Raw genomic sequence first — 19,626 nt, 5'->3', positions numbered from 1 at the left:
GCTTTGTAATGATAATCTCGATTTGTTTACATTTGTTACTTAGGACGTTTTGAAAAGTTACGCGAGAAATCAACTCACCTGTAAAAAATCTGAGCTGCTACGGCAAATGAAATGTAATATGTTGTTAACAAAATGTTAATTTAATCTTAAATTTGTTTTACCAAATTAGGATGATAGTGTTGTCTAACATAGAACACCTAGATATAAGAAATGAATGTAATGTTTCTCTTTTTTCTTTGATCTCAGTACGCAGCTGAAAAAAACATGTCACATCAACCCGGATAAAAACGTATCATTCAGTGAATGGAATAAACCATTATTGTACAATATAACGTATTCGATACAATACAGCGTATTGTAATTGAATGTTGAAGCAACATCATTCTTGTTTGAATATACAATTCAAAAACAATATAATATGTTGTAACAGAACACTGTATTGTTTTTTATTGGTTTTATACCTTACAATTTTAGTCAAATTCCTATTTTCGCGTAAAACAACTATTGCTTTTTTCTGTGTAGCTTGGTTAAAAGAAGTAAACAAAACAAGTTCAGAAAGCAAGAAATGTCGGTGAAAAATATTCAAATAGTAAAATTAAGTAGTTTTGTAGAAGTCACTTGACATTAGCTGTAACGACGAATGCAACCATGGTAAATATCTTTACTTCTATAGGAGTTAAAATTATTTCGCTACCGTTGGCACGAATATCTGGTAAGTTGGGAGACAATCCATATAAAATACAAATTCTATACTTTTCACCACTAATAAATACAGTTTATTGAATTGTTTTTGTATTTTACAACAATACACGAATTGCTAATCAAGACAATACATGAACAATATATGGTATTGTATTTTCAAAATGTATGTATGAGAAAATATCTATATTTGTATTGTTACGATACTTAACCACCCATACATTATATTGCAAAAATCTCATAAACCATACAGTGAACTGTTCAAAATAATATATTGTACTGTAATTGTATTGTCATTTTACAATAGGGCCCATTCATAAATTTCATAACGCTGAAGGGGGTCGGTGGGTATCCTGAATATGTTACAGCCTATACAAAATTTGGATAATATTCATATAAAAAGCGTCACTAGGGGGTAGGTGGGTGTCGAAAATAGATATTTTTAGCGTTATGAAATTTGTGAATAAACCCATACAGTATATTGTATTTCCAATATATTGAATATTACTGTTACAATATGTTATATTGTTTTTGTATTGTATTTTTTATCCGGGAAATGGGACTCTCAGTAGGAAATTTTGGCAAAGTGTGTACTGATAGCTTAATTAAAGTTAAATATTTCTCGAAAACTTATTCTAACAGACTCAAGTCAAAAAAGTATACAAACTTACGTTATCGATTCTACGTGTTTCGCAGACGAAATTCTACCCGTTGCGCTCTGAACCAACCCGATTTTTCACTTTTAAAACGTTTAATTTCCGGATTTACAAAACGACGAAAGTAAGGTTTTCAACTTTCTCTACCTAACCACTACTTTCGTCGCTCCGCTGTATGGAGAGACAAAGTGACTTAACCACGAATCGAAACAAAACACTACTTGAGCCGATTTTACACTGGTAGAAAAACGTCGAAAGTAACTGAATAAATCGGCTTATCATTTTGTAATATTTTTTTTGTGGGAAATAACAGGAACTCCCTAGTTTTTGAACGCGAGCTAAATGTATGCAAAATTTAAGCGATGTACACGGCGAAAAAAGTTTAAAAAGTTGATTAATTTTAAAACAGTTTTAAAAGACAGGTTGTGATTCTTCTGAATTAATTTTCTCAAAACCATATGAAAGTTACTTACGTCGATTTGAAAAAGTAATCGAGATTTATTGATTTCGGTATAAATCAGGGTACTGGAATTTTTGCCGTGTGGTAAAAACAAGTTTTACGCCATCAGTGGACGTCCCCTTTTTGCGAACTGTCAACAAAAACTGTCAACCGACATCAGCTGTCAATGGTTTCTCACGCAGAACTCACCCGAAAACATTGGGAAATCTCACGTCTCACCAATCGATTACGAAACGACACACGAGCAGCAGCAGCCAGAGTCAAGACGGAAAAAAGTGTTCTTGGTTTTCATTGTTGGAAAAAATGTCGCTCGTAAATCACGTCTTGCTGCGTGCAATTTCCCAATCGGCTGCCCGTAATGCCGTGACCGGACCATCCGCAGTTGCTGGACATGGAGGTAAGCGATTTTCGGTGGTTGACAAGAATTTTTATGGAGATGCTCACGAGTTGACATTTTCTTTTTCAAGGTGGTGGCTACAAGACCTGGAAGAAACTTTCCTTCTTCGTTGCCTTGCCGGCCGTGGGTTTGTGCATGTTGAATGCGTACCTGAAGCACCAGGAACACCACGGACATCCCCGCCCGGAGTTCATTCCGTACGAGCATATGCGTATCCGCAACAAGCGTTTCCCATGGGGAGAGGGCCAGCGCAGTCTGTTTCATAACCCCCATGTTAACCCACTGCCGTCCGGATATGAGGATTAGGAATTCAATTGTGGAACATTAGTCCCGGTGGTATAGATGATTGAAGTTTTGGTCGTCTAACAATAAAGCAAGTTTGAAATCGTATTTTGTTGTATTGGCTGAGCTTATTGTTCTACTGTTGACAATCCATACAACTGGACTGGTAATCCATCTACGATTGACTTGGTCTTAAGGCGAAGTAGGCCGTCATTGAAATTTTTACGCGTCGTTGATGATTGTTGCTAATTCATCTCACGATTTCTAATCAAAGAAAATCAGTTGGTTTTGCACTGACGCAGCTGAAAAAGTATCAGCCTACTTTATACATGTAAGTGCTTACAGTGATACTTTTTCAAGTCAATATAAACTATCAAGACTGAGTTTTATCACTTTGAAATGCAAGCTGAAAAGTCATCATTGTTGCCAAAACGAATGACGGGCTACTTAGCCTTAACCGACTCTAGTCATCTTTGTAGTCAATTGATTAATCATGCTGATTTCGATTCTGATCATGTCCCTGTTACATTTCAAATATCCCATGAAGCGATTCTCAATCCTATCAGCTCCACTTTCAATTATTTTCGAGCCGACTAGAATATATATGAAACGTATATTGACTAATCTTGATGTTAACATTTCTTTACAAACAAAACCTGATATTGACAATGCTCTTGAAACTTTAAACAAATTCCATTGTTTAAGCCAGGAGCATTGCAATTCCGAAATGTGAAAATTTGAATCCGTGATTATAGACGATGATCCGCCTTAAAAACGTGAGGAGAATGCAATTTCAACGCACTCGCGATCCTGCTATGAAATTATATGGCAGGATTTGCAGAAAGAAATCAAGAAAGAATAATTAAGAAACAAAAAATTTGAAAATTAAGATTTCAGAATTGGACCATGGTTCTAAGCCCTTTTGGAAATTATCTAAAATTTTGAAAAAAAACCTCAGAAGCCAATACCGGCATTGAAAGAGGAAAACAAATTATTACTAACTACCTAGTTCAGAAAAAGCTCAAAAACTTGCTATGCAGTTTGAAAGCATGCACAATTTTAATTTAGGACTTACTAGTCCAATTGAAAATCAAGTTACTTAGGACTTCGAAAATATTCTCAATCAAGAGAACGTTTTCGAATATACCTGGAAGACTGATTTGGAAGAAGTGAGTACTATTATAAAAAAAATCAAAAATTTGAAAGCACCTGGCGATGATCCCTGGCCACGATCACAGGGTTTGACGGTGCCATAGTAGAAGGTGCACCATGATAATATTCGTCTGTGAAACATATCACCTTCCCAATACTTTGGCACACCTCTAACGATTCATGATTTTCATGAAACGGCTGCATTCAGGCGGAGGATCTGTTAATATGTTCGGCATATTATCAGGTTCTCTTCGAACTGAGGGACGGCCAGGGCTCAGTAGTTACTTATAAACCAGTGCTGGTTGTTGATGGTTCAGTTCGTTTTACACGAGCTGTAGCATCCTTTGTACTAATCAGTAATGGTGGTTAAGTTTCAAAGCTAACGTGTGATCAATCGTTTTATTATGCAACATAAGAATAGGTGTTTGGTTAATTGTGCGTTGCATTCGTCATTATAAAATTGGTGATTGTGAGGGTGCTAATAATGATATTTGAGGAAATGTGTGGTGATGAAAATATTTGTACATTGCATTGAAAGTGATGGTGATAGTTTTGTTGAAACTACATAATATGACTCCTCAGTGGTACGTCTGTTTGTAGATTATTGATGGCTATAATACATTCTGCAATCATTTCTCTGAATATAAAAACTATTGCCTAGTTCTTAACACATTCATGATAAGAGTGTTCATAATGACAGTGAGTGCAGTAAAATTAATCAAAGTGATTTTATTTTTCTACTGTAACTTTATTGAACGTAGTGCTAAATTGTAGTTTGATTTGTTTTTAATTATTTAGTTATGATGGTTAGATGGAATACTAGACTTCAAAACTACGGCAGTTGATTGCTGCTGGGGTACACAGTGACCATTTGAGCAACAATGCTTAGGAAAGTCTGTGTGATGAATGTAATAGAGGCTTATAAAAGCAAATGTTGGGCAGGAGCTTAGGGCAAATTAAAAGTCCCAGTATTACCCCTATCGCTACTGACCAAAAAAAAAAAAAATTAAAGCTCCTGACGATGATGGAATTTTCTACATCCTCATCAAGAAACTTCCAGACAGTAGCTTATCATTCTTAGTTGAAATATTCAACAAATGCTTTCAAGTAGCATATTTTCCTGACAAATGGAAAAATGCTAAGGTTGTACCAATTTTAAAACCAGACAACAATCCCGCAGAATTTTCTAGCTATCGTCCAACCAGTTTGCTTTCCTCCATCAGTAAACTTTTTGAAAATGTCATTTTGAACAGAATGATGGCCCACATCAACGAAACTTCAATTTTTTCCAATGAACAGTTCGGATTCCGCCATGGACATTCGACCACTCATCAACTTTTACGTGTAACAAATTTGATTCGTTCCAACAAATCTGAAGGTCTTGCTCTTCTAGACATAGAAAAAGCATTCGACAGTGTTTGGCATGAAAGCTTGATTGTAAAATTGAAAAACTTTAATTTTCCAACATACATTGTTAGAATAATTCAAAGTTATCTGTCAAATTGTACACTCCAGGTTAATTATCAGAACTCCAGATCTGAAAGACTTCCTGTAAGAGCTGGTGTTCCCCAAGGCAGCATTTTGGGACCAATATTATACAATATTTTCACATCTGACTTACCTGAGTTACCTCAGGGATGTCAAAAATCCTTGTTTGTGGATGACACAGGCCTTTCTGCCAAAGGATGAAGTCTCCGTATCATCTGTAGTAGATTGCAAAAAAGTTTGGATATTTTTTCTTCATACTTGCAAAAATGGAAGATTTCTCCTAATGCTTCCAAAACTCAACTTATAATATTCCCACATAAACCAAAAGCTCTTTATTTGAAACCTTCAAGTAGACATGTTGTTACGATGAGGAAGGTTCTAATAAATTGGTCATATGAAGTATCTTTGGTTCATGCTAGATAAAAATGTACCTTTAAGAATCACATTGAGGGTGTTCAAGCCAAATGTAACAAATGACCATGAGCATAGATGACCGTACAATTCGTAGTTGCTACTCCGTGATTGACCAGAACAATCAAATTTGTACAAAGATTTAATGAATGGGGCTTGGGATTACTCAACTAGGGTTTTCATGTCTATTACGACTTAAACCAGCCGACGGTGTTTTGAAAATACCTGAAGGTCGTAGACACAAAAGTCAATTTGGACAAATTGAGATGTAAAATTGTGAAAAATAATAGAATCAGAACGGTGGGCTTCGATCCCACGATTCCCAATACGCTAGACTGGGCGCGTTAACCAACTACGCCACAGAACGGGTAACGATTCTGCAACGCAATCGGCCAACCTGAAACCAAAGTCCGTCACGACCCCATATTCTCCTTCAAAACCCTACACCTCCTTCGGCGCTCTGAGATGCCCAATTCGACTCTCCTAAGCGTTTGAAGGATTTGAATTCTAAACTTGTAATTAACTGAGTTATTGGGTCACCAAGTGGCTAGGTAGCTCGTCTAGCATACAAGAGTCCTGGGCTCGAATACCACCCATAATTTGTCCATCTTTATCACGCTTAATGAGTTAATTTAATTTAATAACCATGCGGATTGGATTACCGAACAGCCAGTGATGCATTTGAACGCGTTCAGTTCGCGTTCCAGTTCAATTTGTTGAACGGAGTGATCAAGTAGGCTTGCTCATTGTTCAGTTCAAAAATTTGAACTCTAGTGAGCAGAAAATTGATCGCAGATTGTTCTGACAGGATTCACGGCATCTTACCGTTCGAAAGTTGTTTAAAATGCGCTCAAAGCAAGACATAATATATTTATTTGTAACCAAATTGAATTTACTATTGATTCAGGCAATCTTTTCCTGGTGAAACCTAAATCTATGCTTTGATTACCATTGTGATTCATTGAGATCTGAACGGGGCGTTCGAGTTCAGCAGTGTGCTCTGGCTCTGGAGTTCACTGTCTACTGCGTTCTCGAGCAAAATTTGAACTTGCTCCGTTCAGTTTTGGCTCGCGTTCAGTTCAAAATGCATCACTGCGAACAGCTCAATATAAGCATCAATTTACATTTAAATTTGCATTTGCCACCATTTCAAACTAGAGGAGAATGATCACGAGATGATTAAAACCTCTCTAATAAAATAAAAAAAAAAAAAAAAACATTTCAATAACCGCGCTATTGTATTTGCACAGCACTGGAAAAATAACCTCGCGTTTCGTTTACAGCATTAGCGCGGTGCTTCTGGCGGTCGTCAACAACCGGATACTTAAATAATGCGTTTTGTTTTATTTTTCGTTGAAGTTTTTTACTTTCTTTTGTTTTTTCCCACAACAATATAAAACCCGATGACCTTAGAGGGATCGGTTCTGTTTTTATATATGATTGAACAGAGAACAACGCACTGTGTATTATTTTCTCGATTTCATGCGCTTTTTGAATAGCGCAAAAACCGTTGATTTTAGCGATATAGTTTGTTCGGAGAAGTTTCTTGGTGTATTAAAGCGCAACTTTTGACGAAAAAAGTTTTGTGATCAATCCACCTAGCAGTGAGATAGAAAAACTATTTTTTTCAAAACATTTAGATAGACATATGGTGTCTTCGGCAAAGTTGTAGAATTGGCAATTTGAAATAACTTTGTCGAAGACACGATTTTTCTATCTCTTATACTTCTTGAGATATATGCCGTTGTATGTGAATGGCCCCTAAGAATCATACTTTTTATCATAACATTTTTGCAAGATTTTTAACAATTTTTGTGTTTTCTACACAGTTATTTGTCATGAAAAAACTCGTTTTTTTGCTGCACATATCATTACTCTATCTTTTGAAGTAACAAAGTTATTCATGAATTACTCTTTTTTCAAGGGGTAGTTCAGGCCTCTACAACTGGCTTCGGCGCAAAATGGTGCAGACAACTCTTACAAATCATGAAAGTACCATATCTTCCCTTTCGGCATTTGATAAAATCTTTTGTCTATAAGCGTCTTTGCATGGGTTTTTACTTTCAAACAAATAAGCTTTATTAAAACGAATTCGACTGATAATTCTTTTACTTTAAGAGATAGAGAGGTGCGATGTTCAGCAAAAACACGCGTATTAAGATGTTGAACAACTTTGTAGAAGACATGAAAAATGTTAAAAAACTTGTAAAAGAGTTACGAATTTTTTAAAACAAAGTACACAAATTTGTATGAAAAAACTCGTACAAAATCATTTTTTCTCATAACTTTTTACTTGAATTTTTAACATTTTTCATGTCTTCTACAAAGTTTTTAAACATGTTAAAACACGTGTTTTTGCTGAACATCGCACCTCTCTATCTCTTAAAATAAAAGAATTATCAGTCGAATTCGTTTTATTAAAGCTTACTTGTTCGATAGTAAAAACCCATGGAAAGACGCTTATAGACAAAAGTTTTTATCAAATGCCGAAAGGGAAAATATGGACTTTCATTATTTGTAAGAGTTGTCTGCGCCATTTTGCGCCGAAGCCAGTTATAGAGGCCTAAACTACCCCTTAAAAAAAAGTAATTCATGAATAACTTTGTTACTTCAAAAGATAGAGTGATGATATGTTTAGAAAAAACACGAGTTTTGAGGTATATTTTCGACAACAACTATATTCTTCACTGCCTGGGAGGTTATTTTCTTTTCTACAACGTCACTATGGTTTTTAATCATATTTTGTTCTGAAAAATCCTAGTTGTTAAGGGATTTAAGTTCCAAGTTCGAGCTTTATTCCCCTATGGCTGAAACATGCTTCTCAACATTGATTATCTAATTAGGTTGCAGAACTACTTGGGCACTTCCATGATTAACTTGAGCATATTTTTTTTTTCTCGGTCGAATTGTCTGAAACATTGCAGTACGATGCATTACTGTTGCGAAATATGAGATCTGTAGCTTTCAAAAAACCGCACTGCCGAAGTGAATCAGAAATGCCAAGAATAGGATCCGGCTCCCTGTTAAATTGATTTTCTCTTAAGGCCGCACGGGACGTCATCATAATCACCCTATCCATTTCAAGAAGCAAATCCCAAGAAGCACTCCATATATCAATGCGAAAATGTATCACTATGATTCTATATATGTAGTGCACAACCTGATAAATTTTCAGCTTCATCGGTTCACTAAAACTCGAGATTTGCTTCCACAAAGTTTTGATGATTATTGTTAGAGTGAGACGAAAGATAGGGAAAATAACACGGTCTCCCGTGTCCCCTTAATTGATAAAGCGCTGAAGACATTGATTTAAGCAAAGTTCTTTATTCCAGACTTAAACGATAAAAATACATTTATAAAAATATCAACACGTTTTCCATGCTGCATGATGGCGATTTCTGACAGGATGCTGCGTGCAGTACACTTTTCTTGTCTTTCTTCTTTGTGAATTTATTACGTTCTGTGACAGAAAAAGGTGATTACAATCCATGGATATGCGGGGTGCCTATTGTTGTTCAACTGTTTACGTTAAATTCCTATGAGGGGTGTATTCATGTAAACAAAACACTATCAGGCAAATATTGAGATTTTTTATTATTCTACTAGCTTAATCATTGGCTCACATTTGTATCGATACAATACGAATTTGCTGCACTCCACGTGGTCGGAGTTTACTTCTCTGTCGTTACTAGTGTATAGGTTGATTTGATTAGGACTCTCCGGGTCTGATGAAGATAACAAAGAAAAAATCCTAAAAAGGAGAGTCCAGTACTCTTTTTGGCTACTTTTGACACGACTGTTTTCCATGGATCTGAGAATAAATCTCGCGTAACATTACTAAAGGACCTATCTAACATTGAGAGGCTCTCTTTGTTTACTTTCTCTTTCATTAATAACTGAGTCACATTAATCTCTTCTGTTGCTTTTTTTGTATGAAACGCTAGTCAAGGAAATTGACTTTCGATCTATAGTGAAAAACTTCCCAAAATCTTTAGTATTCCACTGTTATAATCAAAAGAGAACGAGAGAGGAGAGAATCTCTCATTTGTACATAGGTCCTTTAGTAATGTTCCGCGAGAAATGATCTACAGTACATTCTTGTTGTATATGTAATCTATTGAGCATCTTTCGGATTTTGGTGGGTTGATGGTGGGGGGTTTGTGTGGATAAAGCCAACATCATGTAAATTTCTGTGCTTTTTGTGTGCCACTTGCGGCGCAACTTGTTTCGTGGTTATTGTGGTTTCACAGTCTGCCTATCTGGATAGGTGTTCATATGAATAACGGTCGTACACAGGGCGAAATCAAACGTGGCATACAAAACGTAAATCTATGAATAAAGAAATTTAAAGATGATGCGCCAACACTTCAACCGTTTTTTCTATGCATATTTATATTCACGCAAATATGGATGGATTAATTTTATTTTCTGTTTCGTTCAAAATTATTAATCCTAGTTCTAAAATATTTGTTCAAACTAAAATATAAACTGAGATTCCTCAAATATAAATCGATTTATTTTAATTAAAATGAAGTATTATAATATGTGTATCGAGAAACACTTTTCATCAAAAGCTGGCAATGCTCGATGCACTATGGTTTGAGGTGCGTTAGATTTACGATAGAAGGGCATCTAAGGGTGATTTGCATATGTTTTTAAAAAGCACAGTTTTCTGCTACCTTTTCTGTATTTAACTCCATCAGTTTTCTATGATGTATCAATTGATTGTAATCTTAAAAGATTTTACTTTTTCACGAGAAAAACTCCTCTTACGATTTTTGATTTGTGTTTATCTAATTCACTTGAATTGTATCAACGATATATCGTTTCTCGGTTTGACGCATTTTCGTCCTACAAACTACAAATATTATTGTGTGATTGAGTGACTCACTAGCTCTCTGATATTTCGATACTTATTATTCTCTTTCTATCACTGATTCAAATGTGCCGACAAAAGTGCTCACACCCAAACTTCGCTATACTTCTATTGCCTTTCTCCATCGAAGGAATATTAACTTAAATGTGAGTTTGGTCTCAGATAACCTTAGTCACTCAAAAACCGATGTGATCCCTTCTGTAATGTGAGGAGAATCTGGGGGGAGTGACTGCTTACTGCCTGTTGTCTTCTTTACTCTCTGGACTTAATACTATCAATTACATCGAAAGAACGAGCTGGAATGTGAATGTGGTTGAATTCTGGATATTTTCCTACTCTCCGCATGTCGATTTCGATTCGAATAACGACCCGGAATGATTTTTATGGGTTCGATAGTGAAGCAGCGAATGGCTTTCCCCTAGTTGTTGTAAATGCTCGAATGCTTATCACTTTCCATAGTGGATTATTACTCGTTTAACTTTTTTGCTCTTTCCTCTTCGTATCGTTCTGATGTAAGCATTTATGTTAAATCCAACAAGAGCTTAGCGATGGGTAATTTTCATTTCGGATGATTTCCTTTACACGGTAAATAATCGATATCGAATTATCGGTCTTCTTTTTTCAGCAAATAGGCATTAAACGATATTCATTCCCTCACACTTCACGATGTAACAGCTTAGACGGTTTCGTATTGTCGCCGGAATGATCCGTACAGGCAGCAAGCGAGCAGGACGGCCACGAGCTGTAACAGAAGAAATATGTTATTATTTATCATTAACTCGAGTAAGTTATATCTACACCAGTGTTTCCCAAACTTTTTCGGACTATTGCCCCCTTAAGAACAATTAACTCTGAAATCGCCCCCTGGCATATAAATCTATGCTGAAATTTTGACATACATTTTGGCATTAGAAAAAGAGACAAATAACCGATCAAATTATCTTTAATAACTCTATAGATTTGATCGGGGGTGACCCATTTCGCATAAAGACGTTTCGCATAAGGGATGGTACACAAATTATGTCACGCTAAATTTCAACTTTTTCGAGCTACTACCCCCCCCCCCCCACTATGTCACACTTTTTGTATGAGTGCTCCGGAAATTTTGTAAGGCTTGTCACGCTTGGCTCGACCCCCTCCCCCCCCTTGGGGCGTGACGTAATTTGTGCATGACCCCTAAGGACGTTTCGCATACGGACGTTTGGCATAATGGACGTTTCGCATAAAGCAGTTTTATATAAGAACAGGTAGCATTTTAAAGAAGGCATATAATTCTCTTTATGCCAAATGTCCATTATGCGAAACGTCCACCCAAAAAAATATGCGAAACGTCCTTATGCGAAACGTCTTTATGCGAAACGTCTCTCCCCCGATTTGATCAATTATGTGAATGTTTGCAGTATATCTGGAAACTGAACAAAAATATAACCTATATGTCTATAAAACAGTCAGTTAATAGGGTCCTAAAATGTTTAATGAAATCTTGTTTTCATTTAATATCACGAAAGAGCATGTTACTGCAACTACTTTAGCATTTTTTCCCGCTCAAATAACGGATACATCATATTAAAACTTTAATTCAAAAATTGGATCCATAAATGATCCTTGACATTTGAGATCATGTTTGACGTTCGCTTAGTCGACAAAAATGCCACAGGGGTTCAACTTTTTAACACCGGGGTTGTTCCTTTCTGACATTTCGGAAGGGACACGGAAAACAAAATACACCCAAAATTTGAGTTTAAACCAGGGGGTGTGACAAAATTAAAAAAAAACTTAAAAAAATGTTTTTTGGACTTAAACTATCGGAAAACATTAGAAAATTGAGTAAACATATGTTTTTGACCTAAACTTAAGCGTTTGGCACCAAAATTGGGACAGGGCTTTAGGACCCTATTCTCCTGCGGGAAATTTTGCTATTATTTTCTATGGAAAAGGGAAAATAATTGAATGAAAACCAATATTTTCATAATTTCTAAATACGATGAAACTAGTTACTAATATAAATAATTGCAAGGTTTAGTACAAAACCGTGTAGAAATGTATTAAAATCCAAAACAATCGAAAACCTTTTGTTCAACTCGAAACATGGTATCCGTCATTAATTTAAATACGCATTTTTAAAAGCAGTTCGTTCGTATAAAATCAAAGAATTTTACATGAAAAAGTAAACATTTATTCTCTGTAAGCTATTTTTCCATCGAAACACAATGCACATATTTTCATCGAAAGTTTCAAACAGAAAAACTGCTTTTGAAGTTTCAATGATGGATTTGTGAACGGCTTTACCTAGGAATCCTAGATAGTCGTAGTGGTAAACGTGGAGCTATTCAGCAAGAACAAGCTGAGGGTTGTGGGTTTGAATCCCACTGGTAGAGGATCTTTTCGAAAAGGAAATTTCCTCCACTTGCCAGAGTATAGAGTATCTTCATGCTCGCCTCATGCCACACATGGAAAAAATGGTCAATTGGTCAAAAAAACCCTCAGGTAATAACTGTAAAAGTGCGGTACGTAACGCCAGAAACAATAAGGAGAATGCTAAGCCAAATGTAATAAATATGTAAATTGTCTCTATCCCCTTATTAATAGAAAATCAAAACTTTGTCTTAAGAACAAGCTTTTGATATTGAAACAAATTTTCAGGCCAGCCATGTTGTATACTATAGCAATATGGACTAGCTGTTGTAATACCAGGAAAAAAGCTCTGCAGAGAATTCAAAATAAAATTTTGCAAATGATTCTGAGGCTTCCTCCTTGGTATAGTACCAATGAGTTACATAGAATATCCAATGTTGAAACATGGTAACAAATGTCAAATAAAATAATTAATAATTTCAGGCAAAAATCGTTACAATCTTCTATTGCCACGATTAATGCGTTATATGTTTAGGTTATGTTAGGTTAAGTAAATTGAAAACGTGTTTTTTTCTCTTATAAGCAGGTGAAATCAACTCACCTGTAAAAAATCTGAACTGCTACGGCAAATGAAATATAATATGTTGTTTACGAAATGTTAATAAAATCATAAATTTGTCTTACCAAATTAGGATGATAGTGTTGTTTAATAACACAGAACACCTAGATATAAGAAATGAATGTAATGTTTGAAATGATACTATTAAATAAAAAAAATAAATATAAGTAGAATGCTTAAGAATCCATAATTCAATCACTAACAATAATCAAAAAGTGAAAACCAAATGAATGACCATGAAAATATTTTATCTGGTTTCCATATAGTATTTATTTAATTTTTACAACATTACGAGGCACGTGTATAATCTCTATGTGACTGTTATGCGGTTACAACTACTAATATTACAAAATAATTGTTTTTCAAATTTTCTAGAATCGCCTCACAAATTTCAGTAAGCTGATCGAAAGTTTTAATAACTTTTCAAGTATTAACTCGAAATTGTCAAAAAATGTCGAATGTGACAAACATGCAGTGCAGGGAAAGTCATAGGAAAATCATCGGATAAATTCCTACAGGACTTAAGACCTTCTTAAAAACAACTCTTTAAAAAACTTCAATATAATCCTTACGATTCTTATGGAAAATGTTTTGATTTTGAGCGATAAGAACAATTAAGATCGTTTTTTGAATAATGATAATTGTTTGTTTTCCATTTTATGGGGAATTTTTGATTTATTTTAAATTGACGATCATTTTTGCATGCAATTTTAAAAACCTTTTGTTGTTTTTTTAGACCCGAAAACTTTCTAGAGGTCCAGACTTTTGAGAGAACTCGAATATTGCTTACTATATACTTGATTCATGGTACAAATTTGTTCATGTATTTTTATTTAGATTCACAATTTCAAGGATACGAACATTCCATCTTTTCATGCTAAAAGGATTCAATGAAAAAGAGTTAATTGAAATTGTTTATTATCGTTATTTTGCATATTATAATGAATAAATAATGATAGTTAATTTTTCACACTTCAAATACATCACAACAATCGTAAATCGTGACCACACCCAAGGTATCTAAAAGAGAGGTAGTTCAATCAGTCTGAATACTGCATCCGCCATGTTGAAATAATAGGTGACAGCTGGTGAGTTTGTTTTGGCTAGAGGATGCTAGAAAATGTTATGCCTCACAATCATTTATACACTTTGCTTTAACGTTTTTGGTTGGATTTGAACATTAATTTTTGGACCTGCGTTCAATGAGGCCGGTAAAGCACTCCCCGTATTTCCTTAGCGAAATACGAAATACTTTGAGTGCTCTATCGAATCAATCATATACCATCACCTTGGTCTGGGTCCCTTCTCATTGCTCTATACCGGGCAATGAGAAAGCGGACTCGCTCGCCAAGGTGGGCGCTATGGAAGGCGACATTTATGACAGACAAATCGCCTTCAACGAATTTTTCACAATTGCTCGTCAGCACGCTTTGATCAACTGGCAACAAAAATGGGATGTAGGAGACATGGGCAGGTGGTTACATTCCATTCTCCCGCAGGTATCGAAGAAACCGTGGTTTAAGGGTTTGGACATAAGTCGAGAATTTATGAAGGTAATGTGTCGCCTTATGTCCAATCACTATTCCCTAGGCTCACATTTTTATCGAATAGGGCTCACAGAAAGCAATCGCTGCAGCTGTGGTGCAGACTATCAAGACGCCAACCATATGGTATGGGATTGCCCCGAACATGGTATTGCCAGATCCGATTTATGTGCATCCTTCAGGGCCCAAGGGATACCAGAAAAGGAAGACATTAGAGATGTTCTGGGTAAGCTTGATCTTGGTTATAAGAAGCTCGTTTTCGATTTTTTGAAGCAAGCTGGGATATCTATTTGACGCCAACATTGTTTAGGTTTGCCGATCATATTTACTTGTCTTTTGTCCACCTCGTCCGCCTCAAAAATATGTTTGTATCGTTGAAGCAACAGGAATATTTGTTATTTACATTACCCATTAGTCCTCCCTATTGTCGATTGTCCACCTCGTCCCACCCTCCCCCCGTAAACTAGTTTCGTTGTATCGTTACAGTTGATCATCTTATTCACCATTCGTTACTGAGCAGCTACAATTACATCAACAGAATGCTGCTGAATGGCTAAACGCCAACGAAAAATACCTCAAATCCAATCCCATCCACTATTTTTTTTTTCATGTAACCCGTAACCTCGGCCAAACCGCGAGTACTTCGGTTCCCCAAACTAACATAGACTACTAAGTTACAAAGATAATATTGTAAACAATCATAAAATGAATTCGGCTCCGTAATGCCTAATGGCGCATGAGCCTTAAATAAAGAGTTAATAAAAAAAATTATTGGACCAAGTTCTTTGAACAGGCTTGTATCCAAAATTCGTTTTAAAAAAGGACACTACACGTTAACAGTCTTCTTTCGTCAGCCTCGTACGGAGACACAGACAACTTTCCCTAGCCACACTCCAGATAAATATGCCATAGCCACACTCCATTTATATTTGATCGTTTGAATCATCCATCCATATTGTGGGATAAATTAAGCAAATTGAGCAAACTTCTTCAAACTAAGCATCAAAACACTTGCTTTTTAAATAATTTCGAACACAAAAAGAAGGCAAATTTCACTCAGCAATGCGGAAAAAAAATTTCACTCCACCGGTCGGATTTGTTTTCTGCGGTAAAACGATACGTTAAAACAGCTGTCATTTCCGCCTTCCTTGCAGTTGGCCTCACCTCGCACCAACTGATTGCTTAGATTGCTGAACCACCCTTCAAGAAATCTTGACCACACCGTAATATGACCGCAAATATACCAGCGTGAATACACGGAGAAATGTTTTTACCTAATTTTTGAGTTAACTTTACCCAAAATTAAGTATATCGATTATAGTTTCAACCCAAAATCTCTCGGTTTTCTCTTTCTCCCACACGAATGTTGTCAAAAATAGAGAGAGCTGCATCTACCCAATAAGCCCCCTTTGGTCCAATAAGCCATATTTGGGTAAATGCAAATTTTCTTATGTTTGGGTCGAAAGAACTCAATTTTGCGTTAAATCAACCCAAAATTGAGTATATTTTTCTAATGGAATTAAAGCCAAACTACCTAGTGAGGACCTTGGAAATTTAGTCAAAACTGAATTATTGGGCTCAACTACGGAATTGCGTTGAAAAACCCGAAATTGAGTTGAATTCCGTCTCCGTGCAGAAAAACATTCATGTTTATATGTTTTGTGTAGAACCAGTTCAGTTTTCAATGATGCAAAAACTATCAATAAAGGTGGTTGCGAAGACTTCAGATTTTCCGATAAAATCCAACATGGCCACCAAATATAAAATGAAGCTCCTATGTTTTCTTTTTTCAAATACATGTTTATGTGAAGGGGTTGTCAAATACATTTTTGAGTGATGGCAGATTGTGTGAGCCAAGAATCGTCTAAAATGGAGAGGTATTTAAAAACTGTGTTAATTATAACTCGACAGGAGCTTTCAAATGAGTATAAATTTGAACATTTTGAAAAACCAAGTGTAAATAGTAGGCCGTTCCAGCGAGATTTATTCATTATAAAAATAAAATTGGAATCTGTTCTAGATGAAATTTCAGAAATGTATTTATTTTTAAATAAAATCTTGAATCTTTAATTTGTTGAAGATAAATACCATCAGATATTCAAGATAATATCTTCGGATATTACAAGAATTAAAAAAAATAAAAAGTAGATGAAAATTCGAGTCTAGTACACGAAGACGGCCTTACAGTTGAGGTCGAAATACGCGTATCTGTCAAAGGATACAAACTCTAGTGGAATTAAATAGTATAGTACTAAATTCGGTTTTTTCATCTACTTATAGGTATTCTAGTAAACAGCTCGAAGATTTATTATGAAAAATAATAGTTTTCTTTAAAAAAAAAATGCATATGTTGGATGCACAACCTGCCGCGAAGTATTTTTGATTGAGGATAAAACATCTATTTTTTACTTTTCAAAACTTTTAATGATTAAAGGTTAAACTAATAATGTCTAATATAAGGATGGTTACGAATTTTACCAAAATAAGAACGGCTTAAATTGAGCTTATCCTTAGGGTGCTCATCTGGCCTATCTACTCCTATATTACAATAGGGTCCTAAAATGTTTAATGAAATCTTGTTTTCATTTAATATCACGAAAGAGCATGTTACTGCAACTACTTTAGCATTTTTTCCCGCTCAAATAACGGATACATCATATTAAAACTTTAATTCAAAAATTGGATCCATAAATGATCCTTGACATTTGAGATCATGTTTGACGTTCGCTTAGTCGACAAAAATGCCACAGGGGTTCAACTTTTTAACACCGGGGTTGTTCCTTTCTGACATTTCGGAAGGGACACGGAAAACAAAATACACCCAAAATTTGAGTTTAAACCAGGGGGTGTGACAAAATTAAAAAAAAACTTAAAAAAATGTTTTTTGGACTTAAACTATCGGAAAACATTAGAAAATTGAGTAAACATATGTTTTTGACCTAAACTTAAGCGTTTGGCACCAAAATTGGGACAGGGCTTTAGGACCCTATTGCTAAGTTATGGTATTTTAATAATATTGGTATTTTTCATAATTTCAACCAGGAACTTTGTCAGATTTTTTTTCACTTAGGGTTTTCTTCTTCTTGGCATTACGTCCCCACTGGGACAGAGCCTGCTTCTCAGATTAGTGTTGTTATGAGCACTTCCACAGTTATTAACTGAGAGCTTACTTTGCCAAAGTTGCCATATTCACATTCGTATATCGTGTGGCAGGTACGATGATACTCTATGCCCAGGGAAGTCAAGGAAATTTCCTTTACGAAAAGATCCTGGACCGACCGAGAATTGAACTCATACACCTTCAGAATGGCTTTGCTTGGTAGCCGCGGACTGTAACCACACGGCTAAGGAAGGCTTCTTTTTTCATTTAGGTATTTGCCCGTAATTTCCTCAGTACTTTATATAGTGATTCCTTCACGGACTTCATAAGAAATTACTTAGATAAATTTGTTTAGGATACATTCAAGAATTCTACTTTTCTAGGGATAACTCCAAATATTGTCTCGAATATCTCACCAAGAATTTCAATAAAGATTTTTTTTGAAAATTTGTCAAGAAGGTCTTAGGTCCTTCAGGATCTCATGCAGTGATTTTTTTTTTCGAATTTCCCAGTATGTTATCTGAGACTTCCGTATAGACCATCTTGGAAAATTCAACCAGAAATATTTCCAGAGATAAGTAAATGAACACAGAATTTAGTACTATACCATTTAAATCCACTAGAGTTTGTATCATTTGACAGACACGCGTATGGACCGATGCACGAGTTCACTAATTTGACGTTTGAGCGGTGCCAAATTCACTCGTTGCCATAGTCACTTTAATAACACGGCACCGCTCAAACGTCAAATAGTGAATTCGTGCATCGGTCCATTGCGACCTAGGCTATCTCCAGTGTGCATTAGATTCGGTTTTATTAACTTATCCCTTTCGGGACGGACCATTTTTCACCTTTGTGATCAAATCTTCCTTACGAAGTGGTAATACCCTAAAACTTATTGTACTCTACTAGCATTGGGCAAATTTTTCTGCAACATCGAAGTTATTGAATCGATCAACATTTGAGCTGCGGAATTGATTCACCGATTTAATCGAATCCTGTGAATCGATTCGAATCGAATTTGAATTACATTTATGAGATTTAAAACAACACCAAATGCATTTACATTTGATTTATACATTATTTTTACAAATTCAGATATAACATTTCATGACTAGTTAAAAAAAAAAAGATTCGTTTTCGTCAATTCATTGAAAAATGTACATCGATTTCAACAAACTGAATCAAATAAAAAAATCGAATGAAGAAAATCCTGAATCCTAAAAAAGATACTTCAAACATCGATTCAAAAAATCGATTAATCTGAATAAAAAAAAAAACGATTTTCGGAACATCGATTCAAAATCGCCCAACACTATACTCTACATGATATGTGAATGTAACTCATTGGCTATAGAGAGTTGAAGACGGAGTGAGATTTACCTAAAGAAATCATGAGCAACAATCATGAAGGAAATTCTTAGAAATCTAGAGATAGTAATCTGAGCTGTTTAGTTGAATATCCATAACTCTTTCTGGACGAAGCAGCACAATTGTGCTAGACACACTTTTTTGAAAAGTCTCATGCAGAGCGGGATTCACATATCAAGCGTGTGCTAGAATAAGGGCGTAAAGATAAAGATAAAG

General features: G+C 35.5%; 2 protein-coding genes across 2 annotated transcripts in view; one reads left to right on the top strand and one right to left on the bottom strand.

The window, feature by feature from the left end:
- The first annotated feature begins 1,978 nt into the window (after positions 1–1,978).
- On the top strand, positions 1,979–2,602 carry LOC5577630 (cytochrome c oxidase subunit 6A2, mitochondrial). The gene is made up of 2 exons (XM_001656578.2): positions 1,979–2,212; positions 2,283–2,602. The coding sequence occupies exons 1-2, from the start codon at positions 2,119–2,121 to the stop codon at positions 2,516–2,518; spliced, it is 330 nt and encodes a 109-aa protein (XP_001656628.1). The 5' UTR covers positions 1,979–2,118; the 3' UTR covers positions 2,519–2,602.
- A 7,066-nt stretch (positions 2,603–9,668) lies between these two features.
- Positions 9,669–19,626, bottom strand: part of LOC23687858 (CD63 antigen) — a 246,870-nt gene continuing 236,912 nt past the window's right edge. The window contains exon 6 of the mRNA XM_021846561.1: positions 9,669–11,163. Coding sequence (XP_021702253.1) covers positions 11,098–11,163 — 66 coding nt within the window. The 3' untranslated portion in view covers positions 9,669–11,097. The remainder of the gene's footprint in view (positions 11,164–19,626) is intronic.

Source organism: Aedes aegypti, chromosome 2 (genome assembly GCF_002204515.2).
Source record: "Aedes aegypti strain LVP_AGWG chromosome 2, AaegL5.0 Primary Assembly, whole genome shotgun sequence".
Classification (NCBI taxonomy): Eukaryota; Metazoa; Arthropoda; class Insecta; order Diptera; family Culicidae; genus Aedes; species Aedes aegypti.
This window is presented reverse-complemented; position numbering and strand designations above follow the sequence as displayed.